The 14,847-nt window shown below is 37.8% G+C and overlaps 1 protein-coding gene across 3 annotated transcripts in view; it reads left to right on the plus strand.

Annotated features, from left to right (window-relative positions):
* ASB7 (ankyrin repeat and SOCS box containing 7) overlaps positions 1-13,436 on the plus strand; it is a 37,863-nt gene extending 24,427 nt beyond the window's left edge. For all 3 annotated transcript variants that reach the window (XM_081964844.1, XM_081964842.1, XM_081964843.1), the window contains 2 exons: positions 1-11; positions 13,198-13,436. The exon at positions 1-11 is cut by the window's left edge and continues 595 nt beyond it. In XM_081964844.1, the coding sequence (XP_081820970.1) occupies positions 1-11; positions 13,198-13,337 (151 nt within the window). In that variant the 3' untranslated portion in view covers positions 13,338-13,436. The remainder of the gene's footprint in view (positions 12-13,197) is intronic.
* The last annotated feature ends 1,411 nt before the right edge of the window (positions 13,437-14,847 follow it).

Raw genomic sequence — 14,847 nt, forward strand, 5'->3', positions numbered from 1 at the left:
GGAAGTAACAAGTATGTATAGTGGAAATCTTTTATCAAAATTTGCAGTAGATTGGGAGGGGGGGTGGCAGTTTTAAGTAGTCTTCAACTTACAACACAATTGAAACCAAGATTTCTGTTGCTAAGTGAGACATTTGATGAGTGCATTAATGACATATGACGGTCAACAGTCCGACTAGCGAACCCAACAAAAGGAACCCTCGGGGTCTTTGAATCCCAAAAAGTAAAATCATCTCGGAACTGAAGAAGAAAAACCAGCTCTGGTTTTCACGGGCGAAAGCTTGCTTAGTTAAACAATAGATTCCCTTTCTCCCACTCCTTGGGTATTTGTTGCAAACCTTTTTTTTTTGTTATGGGAACAGCCCTTTTCTACATCCAGCAACTTCAGTAGTGACCTTGGCATTTTGCAGGCTTTCACAGTCCGTGAACTATGTCTTGGCATCCCGTTTCCTCCCCACCCCTTCCATCCCTCCGCCCCTTTTCATTGGCAAGTTGAAAAGCAATAGAAGCCGGAAGGCAATGAAGTGATTCAATCTTGACAATAATGCAACAAGCCTAGCAATCTGATAAATGAATCTCCCTTAATGTTTAAAATAATCCTGTTTTCAATCCCTCTTTGGGTCCCTTAACGTATACATTAAAAATATTCCAGCCTTATATAATAAGTATATTAAATAAATAAATAATATTCCAAATAAAAATATTCCAGACTTATAAGAGGAAGCAATCAATAATCATCCATTATTATTATGCCACCAATATTAGGCGTGGCACGGTGACTTGGTGGTTTAAAACAGGGGTCTCCAACCTTGGCAACTTTAAGACTTGTGGACTTCAACTCCCAGAATTCCTCAGCCAGCGATGCTGGCTGAGGAATTCTGGGAATTGAAGTCCACAAGTCTTAAAGTTGCCAAGGTTGGAGACCCCTGGTTTAAAAGACACCGGAGAAGGTCTGTGCTCCAGTAGGTTGAGTCCTACCACTGCATGACAGAGTGAGCTCCCCTCACTTGACTTAGCTCCAGCCAACTTAGCAGCTCAAAAGCACCTAAGTGCAAGTAGATAAATAGGTACCACTTTGGTGGGAAGGCGACAGTGTTCTGTGTTTCGCCTTATGCTTGACGCTTCAGTGTAATGTCATGCTGGCTACATGACCACGGAAACATGCACGGACAGTGCTGGCTCAATGGCTCAAAGAAACAGAGGTGAGCATTGCTTCCTAAAGTCAGCTATGTTTAGCCGAGTAAAACCGACCAGGGACTCCTTTAACTTTACTTTTACTAATAGTAAGACTTATTGCCAGAGTAAGTTTCATCAAATAAATTTTCTTTCCAGCAGGCTCAGGCTCCTCTTTATTCATGGTTTCTGCTTTTTAATATTTTGAAATGATTAATCCTGTTGGAAGGATAATAAAAGGTTGGTTGGTAAGGTTCCCCCTCGCACATATGTGCTAGTCGTTCCCGACTCTAGGGGGCGGTGCTCATCTCCATTTCAAAGCCAAAGAGCCAGCAATGTCCGAAGACGTCTCCGTGGTCATGTGGCCGGCCTGACTAAACGCCAAAGGCTCACGGAACGCTGTTACCTTCCCACCAAAGGTGGTTCCTATTTTTCTACCTGCATTTTTACATGCTTTCGAACTGCTAGGTTGGGCAGAAACTGGGACAAATAACGGGAGCTCACTCAGTTGCCGACCTTCTGGCCGACAAGCTCAGCGTCTTAGCCACTGAGCCACCACGTCCCATATAATAAAAATGAAATGTAGGAGAAACAGCAGGGCCTGTAACCAGATCTTACCCTTCCAGTCAGCCTGTGATCACATACTTTGTGCAGTGATGCCATCCTCCTATCTTACCGATGAAAATGTCAGGCATAACAAAACACAGTTTGTCCCACATTTCCAGACTTAGGTGGAATATGGCCAAATTAGGAGGTTACGTCAGGAAAAAAAAAAGATTATAAATAGGTTTTGTTCAATGTTTTGTTTATTATCCAAGTAATCAGTATTCACATGATCATTTAGGTGAATCAGACACAAAAATCTTGCTAGCACAAGTGTAAAATCAGGCATTGGTTTTAGTAGCCCAGTTTCTCCTAAATAGTCTTCATTTTCTCATTTCTTCCCTAACCTTGATTTTTACAATGTATCGCAGTTTACTGATAGACATAAATTGATAAACCTCCCTAGAGGTTGTTTCATGCAAGAAACAATGTAGCTCACCTCTTTTATGTGCAACCCCCCCCAAAAAAACTTTTGCTACTTTTTAGTTTGGGTTAACATGACACATTACTCACTCTCTCTGTGTGTCTTTAGTAGTTTAAAATTATTTAATGAGCTGCTCGTAGAGCTTTTTTGCTAAAGTTTTCTGTTGTTAAAAATTAGGAGAAAAATGAAACCTTGTGTAAAAAAAATTATATTTGTAGGATATCTGGTCAGCACCACATGTACCTGGTTGTTATTAATACTATATAAAGTTCCAAATCATTTTGCATTCCTTTCTTTTTTTTTTAATACGGGAAAAAAGATTGTTGTATATGGATGCAAGATTGCCCTTGAATGTGCAACTTCGCTCCAGGGAAACGTAGCATTTGAGCTAAGAAATGTTTTGGGAGGAAAAGCCGCGTGTTTCCGTTTGTGCTGATTGAAAGTTCTAGGAATTTTATTCAGCAAATCTGGAAAATGCCAGATTGGAAAGATCTCCTTGTGGTTTATTGAAACCACGCATTCACTTTTAATTTAGAAACTTGAAGCATTTTTCTCCTTTGTTTTCAACTAAGCAGTGCATTTTTTCTGGCTATTTTAATCTTTGGGATTTGGAAGGAAATAATTTTGGGGCTACATGCAGTATTCTCACACACAGAGAGAGAAAAAAATATACAGGTGATTGGTAACACATTTTTAGGCTGTGTGCTTTCTGTTCTGTGGCTAAATTTTCTCAAATCTTTTTTTCTGCAGATTTTCTTCCTATTTCTCCAGAATTTACTGATTTCATATTCAGCACCATTCTGTATTTTGTATCAGGTTTGGTTTTTGTTTTGTGTTTTGCTGCACATATAAACCTATTTTTAAAAAGTGGTTGATTTCTGGCATCTAAATCTACATATATTCAGGTTTCTTAATTTCATGAAACAAGCACCTCCAGATTATAAATTGAATTTTGTATTGTTGGAGGCAGTGACTGATATTAAGGTGAATATTACAAATATAGCCACTGCTAGGTGTGAATGTACGCTCTAGCTTTGCTATTTCCATAAAAGTCATGGAAGATATATTTAGAGCAGGAAAATCTGTTTCATTAGAGGATGCATTCTGCATATAGAATAATATATTAAATTCCCCACTAGTTCCCTAATTAACAGAATAACAAGAGTTGGAAGGGACCTTGGAGTCTTCTAGTACAAACATTGAACAACAAAGAATTACAGGTAGTCCTCAACTTATGCCCACAATTGAGCCCAACATTTCTGTTGTTAAGTGAGAAATTTGTTCAGTGAGTTTTGCCCATTTTGCGACTTTTCTCACCACCTTTGTTAAAGTTCTTAAATTAGTCACACAGTGTTCTTCAGTGAATCTGGTTTCTCCATTGACTTTACCTCTCAGAAGGCCTCAAAAAGGCATCTTATGACGACTCTGGGATAACTCAGTTTCTATACACTGTAATTGCCAATTCCCTATTAATAACGCCAGGGGGATTATAGCACTCTGGGCAGTCTCCTCCTCAGATTAACAGAGTTGAAAGGGACCTTGTAGGTCATCTAGTCCAACAAGACTCTGAAAACTGTCATAAATGTCAGAGTTGTCTAGCATCCCAATGTAAATCACGTGACTATGGGGATGCTGCAGTAGTCATGAGTGTGAAAAATGGTCATGCCACTTTTTTCTGTACCATTGTAACTTTGAAGGATCACTAAGTAAACTGTTTGTAAGTTGAGAACTACCAGTATTTAATAAACGATTCTCTTTCCTGTGCTAGCTAGTCGCTAAAATTATCAAATCGTAGAGCTAGAGCAAAAACTAACATAAAATGAGATTGAAGCAGCTTGAAGCTTTTTTTTTTTTTGGCCAACACCTAATAAAGAGGAGCTTTTTGAGATGACACTCATCACATTTAATCACTTTTTTTGGCCTTCCTTCTTTAATCTTAAACATTACTTTTTTTTTCAATGCAACGTTCTTAGTTTAGTTTAAAACTAAAAAAAAAAAAAAGTTTTAAAGATATTTTCCAGAGCAAATGGAGTTAACCCAACGATGGCAAAACTCTAGTTTTATGAAAAGATTAAGAATCAAAAGTTTCCAATAACATTTAGAAACAGCGTTCAGTACATACTTGGGCACAGCTAAAGTTGATTATTCGGTCTTTTTTATTTTGCCGGTCTGTGATGGATCATAAACTTAATACCGAAGCATCATTTATGAGCTGCACCATTGTCTTAGCTTCAAACATTCAAAGTGCTGTCGGGATAAATGTTTTTTCCCCCCCAAATATTTGGATAATGGCATTGTCAAGCACAGGAAATCAGGAGTCCAAGAAGTTCAAATGAATATAGATTTATTGTAAGCTAGAGCTCTTTACAGGAATCTGAACTACTAAAGGTCCCAGCAAATTGATGATAGATAAGGGTCAACAGAATTCAAGGTGGGCTGGACTTAGATCTTTTGTGGTCATGAAGGGATTCCAGACTGATGCCGTGCTTGACTCTTCCCTCATTTTCAGCCTGGTCTTCTTCTACAGCAGGGGTGTCAAACTTGATTTCATTGAGGGATGTATTTTACCTCAGAGCGGCATGGGGCGTGGTCAGCTCGACGTCACATATCGAGGTTCTGTTTTTGGCCGCAATGGGCTCCTGCAGCCCTCTGTCAGAGGGCTGCAGTAGAATATTGTGGCCGAAAATGGAGCCTGGGAGAGCCGCACTCTGTTTTCACTGGCAGAGGTACTGTGGGTCGGTCCTTCGCTGTTTCCAGGGCCTTCCCGTGGGCCAGATCTAAGTACCCTTGAGTTTGACACCCCTGTTCTATAGGCACTCCTCCATTAGTGCATTTTCAACTGAGCTTTTAATGTATGCTTTCTATATTCAAAAGTTGAATACTGGTGAAGCAATTTACATATATTAATGTGTATGTGTGTGTGTCTATCTATCTATCTATCTATCTATCTATCTATCTATCTATCCACACACAAATATATCACAAACTTCTCGGTCACCCATTCTCCCTGTAGATTATCTTTATTATTTATGAACAACAATCATTCAATATCTGTATGACCAATCCAGGAAATTTTAGCAAAGTAGAAACTGCATCCTTCTCATAGCTTTCTGAGGTGTACTGAAAACTTATCACACAGACTCGACATGGATAGAGATAGACAATTATTTTGGGTTTCTTCCATCATCATCTTAGGACATCAAACTTAGAGATGTTTTAACATAATAATAATACTTAGACTTACAACATATATTGCTTCACATTGCTTTACAGCCCTCTCTAAGCAGTTTACAGAGTCAGCCTCTTGCCCCCAACAGTCTGGGTCCTCATTTTACTGACTTTAGAAGAATGGAAGGCTGAGTCAACCTTGAGCCTGGTGAGATTCGAACTGCCAAATTGCAGGCATCCGGCAGTCGGCAGAAATAGCCTATAAATGCCACTTAGAGAGATTTCTTAGCTCTGACTAGGTATGTTGGGGTTAAGACATATAGTTTGCTGCTGTTGCTTTTGGGGTTCATTAGTATATACTTTCCATTTTTATATAAATAGGAATCACAGTTGTAATATAAAACAAGGTAGGGCCCGTAGATGGAGATGCTGAGCCTTTTTGAATAATTGAAAAAAAAATTGTTTTGTTATTACAAAATGAGATCTTCTTTTTCTTACAATCAAAAGAAATCATTCATGTCTTTGGGAAATGTGCTGTTTCTCTAAATCATTCTACGGATTTTATTTCAGCATAATTTCAATGCTTTGAAACCGAGACCATCATAAAATACAATTCTGTAGTCAGTTGCTAGATTTACCTCTAGCTTTAAGGCAATTTCCTTTAATGCGAGGTATTCAGTAGCTTAATGTTACATTTCAGAATTCCGTTCTACAGTCAAAGTTTGTGAATTTATCTTACTTTGTAATTCTAGTGGGGGATGATTATGCAGTTCAAACTTCAGTACTCAATCTGTTACAGGTGGGTTGTTGTTTTTTTCAACCGAGCATTGCAGAATCCGTGAACAGCCTGGGCTATATTCTCTTGTTAGCTGATATTCATATCTCAGTTTTAAAATAAATCATATTTTATGAGTGGGACCGGCTCTTTATATATGTTGGAGATGGATCAGACGTTTTCAGAAAAGTGACATCTTAGCTTCTCTTGGGCATGGAAATTGGAAGCTAAGCTTTCAGAATGGCATGTAGTATGTTGGGTGGGTGACTGCTAGTCAAAGCAAACTCCCCGACTATCGTATTGCAGGCACATTTTCAAAGCATGCATGTTCGCCTCGGGAATATAACTAGGGTTTTTGTTCCGCTGGCTTCTTTGATATTGCCGTAATGCTTTTGTGTGTTTATCCCCTGACAATCCCACTACCTCTCCTCCTCCTCCTCCTCCGGAGTGCCCTGTTTCAAGGGACTAAAAAATTCTGGCTGCCTTTGGGTATGGCAAACATATAAAAGTAAAAATATCAGGTGTACAACAAATTGTAAATGGAGCAGTGGACTTGAACACAGCGCAAAGAACACAGCTAAGCTGCAGTTTTCTTAGGTTAGCATTGAAGTGAAATCAAAAGGGTTTGGCAGTAAAGAGGCTTTTATATAACAGAAAGTTGGATCCAATTTGTAATCAGTCATATTCAACTGCAGATTACCGAAGCTGGGTTTGAAGTTGAAGTCTTAGACATCTATAAAAAAGTGTTACCTAGACATGTGCCAATGGGATATAGTACATGCTATATCCCATTGGCAACAGTACATGCCTGAGGGTTTTTAAGTGGCTATCCTGTTATTCATTATTGAATCTTAACGATTTAGGATAAATTCTATGAATGTTTAGGAATACTAGACAATCATTCAAATCTAAATGTTTGCATTTCTGGTTGTTTGCAACAATCGTGCAAAATCAAAATAGCATAATAGATTAACTATTCTTTAAAATAAAACAAAAAACAACATAAACAGAAAAGGAAGGAACATCTTTTAAATGGAGGAAAATGATCTTAGATATAACATATATTCCTGTTTTTTAGAAAAAGAAATTAGCCTGATGACTGCTGATGCTCCTCAATCCTTATTCAGTTACATTGCAATGTGTTCCTTTCAAAGCTCCAAAACATTTTGTTTTGCCTAACTTTGTGGCTGTCTGAATTTCCAATCTAAGAAAGATAAGTGGAAAATTATCTTAATTAATATATCTCTTAGAGCAGGGAGCAAATGTGCTGCAGTTGTTTATGATTTTAAAACATTTTTGATGAGGCTTTGATATGTTTTTGAAAGTAAGAGTTTAATACTTGGCTTTCCTTGCTGAAGTAATGTGCCTGGGAATAGGATAATTTCCTAAGAAAAAGCTTTATTATATTGAAAAGCCAAAGCAGGCAATTTTCCCAACTAATACGGCAATTAGAGATACAAATTTTTAATGGTTAATTTTGTACAATTAAAATAATGGTGGATTTATGAAGAAGAGTCCAAATCAAGGAAAGAAAATACATACTATGATGAGTATGTGAAAATATAAATGATTTTCTTTGGTACTCTTAATTCCTATTATCTCCTTAATAGACAATTTATCTTTTGAAAATTATGTTTTCGAGATGCCTTGAAGGCAGAAGATTGTGTCCTAGATTGTCAATTTATTTGATTGCCATCCTGTAAGAAGAACCCAGTATCATGCCATGTTACAATGTTTTTGTTATGCAAGCATGAAGAAACAAGTAAAAGTTGATAACTTGTTTTGGAGGGGGGGGGGGCGGAGAGAAATCCAGTAGTATACCAGAACTCACTTTAAAATTTTGCAGATTACTAGATATGAAGAAAACAGCACCAATAAAAATACTAAGGTTTGTTTGTTATCGCATTTTGAATTTTTTGTTTGCTTGTTTTTGTAATTAACCAGGTTAGAATTAATTTGGCCAATGTTTTGGTAAAAGAAAACCTATAAACACTGAAATTAGCAGCTTCAGATTCCCCCCCCCCCCCCCCGGTTAGTCTAGAATCTTTTGCTGAACTGCTAAATTCCACGTAAAATCACAGTCATACTGATCTGTGGATGCATTTACACCATTTAAAATTTTTGAAGGGAATTAAGGAATGGTGTAAGGCTTTATTTTACTAGTACCTGAATTTTAACCTAAAACATACATATAGATGTTTGTATTTTGGTTTAAATATATGCAGATCAGTCCATATCCATGGACTTTCCAGCATTGCTGAAGTTGTGAATTTAAATTGTCCAACGCATGTTCTAGAAATACTTATTCAATCCATTATATCTTAGTATTACATTTTAATATCACTTTGTCCGAGAAAGTTGGAGGTAGGCACATAACCCTGTCTCCTGTTCCTTTCATCCTTATTAAACCTTAAAAAGTACTGTAAAAGACACTGATTTAGGAGAAAATGACTTAGCTTTGAGGTTAAGTAAGGAATCTGAGCCTTCCCAATTATGGACCAGTTGGCATAGCAATCGCTACCTGAAATAAGTACCTTGTTGAGCATAGCTCCCTTATATGTCTTGTTCATGTAGGCTTCGGTTAAAATGTTTCTGCAAATCGGGTATGCTTCATACTTTATAGAGCAAGGGAACTGCTCTATACCAGGGAACTGATTTTATTTGCTAAAAATCTAAGAAGGGAGATAATTCCAAGCAGAGAATAATTAATAGAAACAAATAAACAAACCAAAGGGTATTTAATTTAAGAGTGATAGTTTTGCTCACGTCTTAGTTCTGCACTTTATGTTTGCTACTTTGCCTCTGATTTAATTTAGCTTTGTTCTGTTGTTAATTTTTTTTTTTTTAATCTTGGCTCTTACCCATCCGGATTTGGAAGAATTAAATATTTATCTTCAAAAATGTTTGCACAGTATTTCAACCTTTTGTCAATCAGTCAAAAAAAAAATTATGTTATATAGTACTACTGTCAACTTTGTTTTTAGCAACATTTTTATTAATGTTCTATAGTATACTATAAACTATAGTATAAACCCTATTATTACTGTTCTCATGAAAACACAAATAGCAAAGGAAACTAAAGATAGCTTAGTTTCTGGTTCCGTGCTGGATCTAAAGTTAAATAACCATTTATAGAAATTCTTGCAGATTTAGTGTACTGTATATTATGTTTGCCGATTGCTTAAGATATTTTTTTAGTATAATCACATTCCATAACATTTATACATTTGTGCTGAATATCCATATGTAGCCTTCCAGAATTTTAATGTAATTTTCTACTAAGTTTGTTTCTTTTTCTCTTTGAAGTAGTAGAGAGCAACAAAATAGATTTTAAGCAATTTATTATACTTTTGTAATCAGATTTTATCAGTTCTTTTTATCATCCATTAATAAAAGTTATCACAATTATTTAACTGCTTATACGTATGTATTGCAATACTGGTTGGGCATTTCATATTTCCATATTTTAAATCTTTAATGTCAAGGAAGCATACAGATATCAAAAATCTAAATTTGTAAAATTAAAAATAATAAATGAATTCATTAGTTCCCTCACAAAATCAAATAATTATTTTGCATACTGACTAATGCCATTTGAAATGTACTAACCAATAGAATCCTGCAGCCCATTTATAATAGCCTGAATAAATACAAATAGTCAAACCTTATCAGTCAGAAAGTCCCGTGGATTTTTTTCAGTAATGAAGTGAAATACAAACATGTTAATATTTGCTTTTATTATACTTCTGGCACCTTGTTTTTTCTTACGATAATTATGACTTAAAATTGCTACTTTCACTTTCAGCAAATCTAATAATTGAAACCAGTGTAGCCCTCATGGATATCATATATTTTATCGTTTTGATCCTTGTCTATCAGCTAATTGTGTGCTGTAGGTTGAAAATCCTGTCACTTTTATCCTGTGTCGGAATTTTGAATATTCAGCCTCTTCCGATCTGTATTTCATCTTTACTTTTATCATTTCTCCTAACTTTAGGTTAATTTTCTTTATTATTCTAGGCTAACTTTTTAAACGATCATTCAGTTTTAATTTTCTTTCTTCTCTAAAATGTATTTTTTCTCATTTCCTACGTTTTATTAATATCACTTATGTGTCATTTCCTTATCGTTTAAACTGCCTAATAATTTCACCTGTCTTTTATGGAACTCTGCATTCAAAATCTCATTTTTCTATGATTATGCTTAACGAGGTTTTACTTGGACCCCTATTGCAAATATTAATAATTAACAAATCAAACTGAAGTCTAAATTTTCATTGCATATAGCAATGACATTGAAATCAATAACATAATTTAAACTGCACTGTCTAAACTTTACCTTCCATTCTACATTCAAATAGCATTTATATTATTTTTATAGTTATAACCGGTAGTGGGATTGAAATAATTTAACAACCGGTTCTCTGCTGTAATGATTTCTTCCAATAACCAGTTTGCCAAACTGCTCAGAAAGTTAACAACCGGTTTTCCCGAAGTGGTGCGAACTGGCTGAATCCCACTACTGGTTATAACCCCTTTATAAGTTCACATTTTATATATGTTGTGAATTTCACATTTGAAGCACATTCAAGAAAGATCACTATCGCAAAAATTGTAACTCTCTTTAAAAATGCTCTATTGTTGCAGTCTCAATATCACATTAGTTTGCAGCCTTACGTAAGAATATGAATATCCATCGGGATTTTGATAGCAGATAATTCAGTTCATTGAATACATTAAAAATTATTCTGTGTCGGTAAATTTCTTACTAGTTGTGAAAACAGTCTTTGCTATTAGCTGCCTAATAAATTCTAATAAATTGCTTTTAAAATTCCTTTCTTTTTAAATGGCTGACAATTAATACTGATTAAATTTCTGAACTCCAGTGCCCTGTTCTGGCATTCTCTGGAGAATGGTACTAAGCAGCTGCACTTTTCATTTTAAAGCTTACACTGCTGCCGCAGTTTCTGACTTTATGCAGTTCTTCAACAAGCCCACTTATGAAAACGGATCTCTGCAGTTTACTGTGTTCCTCTTCTGTCCATCCCAACCACCCCCCATCCAGCCCCCCAAAAGTTGAAAGCTCACCTATCCATCCTCCTCAGGGACCCTGTCAAATACCTCCCACATTTTTGCTCTTTAAAAAAAAGATTGCTAGGCTCCCTTTGCACAGGGTAGCTATAAGTACATAAAATTGCCTTTGTTGAGAGAAGGGCTGGCTTAATGTAGCTCGAATGGCCTTTTCCATTGTACGCAAATAGAGGTAGATAAGCACTGGCCATGCTTTTCTTTTTAAAAAATAATATGGGGTGGGGGGGATAAAGTTTACTAATGAAAGCATTCCTTCAACGTCGGTTTCAGAAATGTGTCTGGGAGCAAGTCAGCCCAGGAGTTCTATGACTCTGACACCATTGTATTTCTGGATGGAAGGTGTCAGCTTTGGAAGCCTTTTAATTGTTTTACCTAATCTACTTTAATCCAGCTCGGTTCTTTCCAGATTTAGCCGAAGCTCTCCGCATTACCTCTTCATCATTAGGCAGCGCTTAATTCTCCGCTTTCTTTATTTTCTCTGCCTTTACCAGATTGCTAATAGCATTTTACATTTGCTATAAGAAAATGCGCTGGTGTGGTCTATAATCCTCCCCACTTGCCCATTCAGATGCATCCAAGAATGAGTAAGTGCTCTAGACACCAAGGGGGCATTAGATGTGGCAACTGGTGCTTAACATTGGAAACGTCCATTATTAGCACATTCCCAGGAAATGCTGTTCAGATTATCAGGAGGAAATGTCAGGACATTTAATAATCACCCTTCAGGAATTTAGTGTTAAGGGTAGATGCCCTTCCTCTCCACCCTCCCATTTTCTTCCGTGCTTTCGGGTTCCGAAAACAGGCACGGAAGCTACGTAAAGCAATGCATGCTTAAGTTCGAACATTTTGTTTGGGTGTGTTATTAAAGCCAGTGTACATTTGTCTCTCCGTATTGCACATTTGCATAACCGTTATCTGGGATTGGCAGTCTTCAGGTTTTGCTTATGTAAAGTGTATGTGTCACATATACTTTGGTTAAAGTCATGTATTTATAATGGAGATTGACCCGGGGGAAATTTGCTTTGATGTTTTTCATCTTTGTTTTGCAGTTAGTGCGAGTTTGCTTTGTGTGCCTTGGTTGTACAGAACCTAACTTTTTTTTTTTAAGGACCTCTCAGGCTTGTTCCCTGGTGTCCCCCACAAATGATTCTTAGGTGGTAGCACTAGGATTGAACTCATTCGCTTTAACCGCATAATGAACCGTCTCAGATAGTTTAACTAAAAAGTGAAATATTTCCTACTCCGGACTGGAAAAAAAAAACCTTGTGTGTTCTGTTTTACAGTTTTGGGGACAGCTGTACTGTTCTACCGCAGGGGTCCCCAAACTTGACAACTTTAAGACTTGTGGACTTCAACTCCCAGAATTCTCCAGAATTCTGGGAGTTGAAGTCCACAAGCCTTAAAGTTGCCAAGTTTGAAGATCTCTGTTCTACAGTTTGGCTTCTTCTTGCCTGTGTCAGGGTTCCAAATAACACCCCCCAACCAAAGAAGACTCCGAGGCTAGAAGTTCCTCAAAAGTTCCGTTTTATTAGAGATATCATATTGGCACATCTGGGAAAACCCGAATCTGAAAGCTTCCAGGTTTTCCCCACCCAAAATAAAGCCCAAGACCCTTCCCCCTGCACCCACATGTCCACCACACGGTCCAATCAATGTGCCGTCCCAACTGGAGATGCCTCCCAGTCACACCAGTCCAGATACAGGCTGGATGTCCTTGACTGTCAGAGAAAAGAATGTTGTTATGATTAGATAACCCTGCAACTCCATGCAATTCCCCCCTTCCCAGTTTCGCACAGCACTAAGTTTTGCAGCCCTGAAGATCTAAAGAAAAAAATGGCCTCCAGGGCTGATAGGCTGTTTTTTCCCCCAATTACTCTTTTTTTAAAAAAAAAAAAAACCACGGCCTGGTAATGACTTATTAATGCTTTTGTCTCTCTCTCTCTCTCTCTCTTTTTTTTTTTTTAGGGCAGCCTCGGAATTTGCAAGATCTCTGTCGAATTAAAATCCGCCAGTGTATAGGCCTTCAAAACCTCAGACTCCTTGACGAGCTACCGATTGCCAAGGTCATGAAAGACTACTTAAAACACAAATTTGATGACATCTGACAATTTGCAAGAGCTGGGACAAATAAGCAGGATTAGTTTTTATTCCAGATACCTTTCAAAGGCTGGTCACCTTGCACAACGTATATCCTATGCAATTTCTGATTTTTTGTGTGTGTGTGGTTTTTTTTTCCTGAGAAGTCAGAAGGCAGGTATACAATTCCTTTCGGGGGGGGCAGGCGGGCGGGCGGGCAGGTGGAAGGGGTGCCTGTTTTATACCAAAATGCTAGGAGGTCTTATTATTATTTTTCTTTTTTCTTTTTGAATTCTTGGTCCAAGTTTACAAGATTCAAGGTTTCTATACAACATTACAAATGGGGGTAGAGAGGTTAGGGGGGGGGTTGGGTTTTATTTTGCGGGGAGGGGGGCATTTTTTAAGCATCGCTTTTAAGAATGAAGAAGGAACATTGCTTGTTCGAAAGGAAGTCTTCCCCTGTACAGCATGTGTAATATTTGCGAAGTGCTGAATGAATTCTAAACCAAATAAGGGTCAGGTTTAAGAACGCTATCTCCCAGCTATTGCGATTGTATTTCTCTTATTGGTGGAGAATCCTATAGGCCGCTATTAGCGAACCTTTTTGGCACTGAGTGCCAAAACAGGAGCATGTGTGCGCCCATTGCTCTTCCAGATTCCGGCGTACCGGACAGCTGGTCTTCATGCATATGTGTGCTGGAAACCAGAGGAGCAGCCGCCCGGTGTACATGTGTGCATCGGAAAGATGATTTTCCGGTTTCCGGCGCACGCATGTACACAGCCTGGTCTTCATGAACGCCTGGAAGACCAGGTGGCTGGTGTGCATGGTGCGCTGGAAACTGGAAGATCATCTTCCCAGCGCATGCATGCGCACCAGACAGCTGCTCTTTCTTCCAGTTTCTGGCGTTCACACAGGCATGAAGACCGGCTGGCTGGTATGCCAGAATCTGGACGAGCAAAGGGTGATGGCTCAAGTTTCCAGAGAAATGGCTCTGTGTGCCACTTCGTTCACACGTGCCATAGGTTCGCCATCACGGCTATAGGCAGATCTTTCTGATTGGTGGATCAAGCCCCCTAGCACTATTCACGCATCCACCCACACCCACACAAAAGGCCAATACAGCACCTATTTTACACTTCATTAGTAGTACTGACAATTGATTGGATTCCACACAGGGATGTAATTTTCTGCCCACAGGGGGATTATTTATTTTTATTATTATTATTATTATTTTCAAAATCATGGCTCAGGCGCGTAAGTAGAGTGTTTAAGGTTGATTATAGACCATGAGGGCTCTCTGAAAACATTGCCACCTTCATTCTTTTTTTAAAAAAAATTCAACTTTAGATCTTTTGCATAATTATTGTACTTCAGATGTCCAAACGTTCCTTTGATGCCAGTATGAACGGACTGCTCTTTTTAATTAGGTTTTACACTGCTCGGATACCTTTCTGGTCTCTTTGCCTCATAAAAGCATTAACTGAAAACAAATTTAATTTTAAAGCCGACATATCCTGTTTCCATATAGTGCCTGGAGT

Source organism: Natrix helvetica (assembly GCF_964273705.1).
Source record: "Natrix helvetica genome assembly, chromosome: 12".
NCBI classification, from domain to species: domain Eukaryota; kingdom Metazoa; phylum Chordata; class Lepidosauria; order Squamata; family Natricidae; genus Natrix; species Natrix helvetica.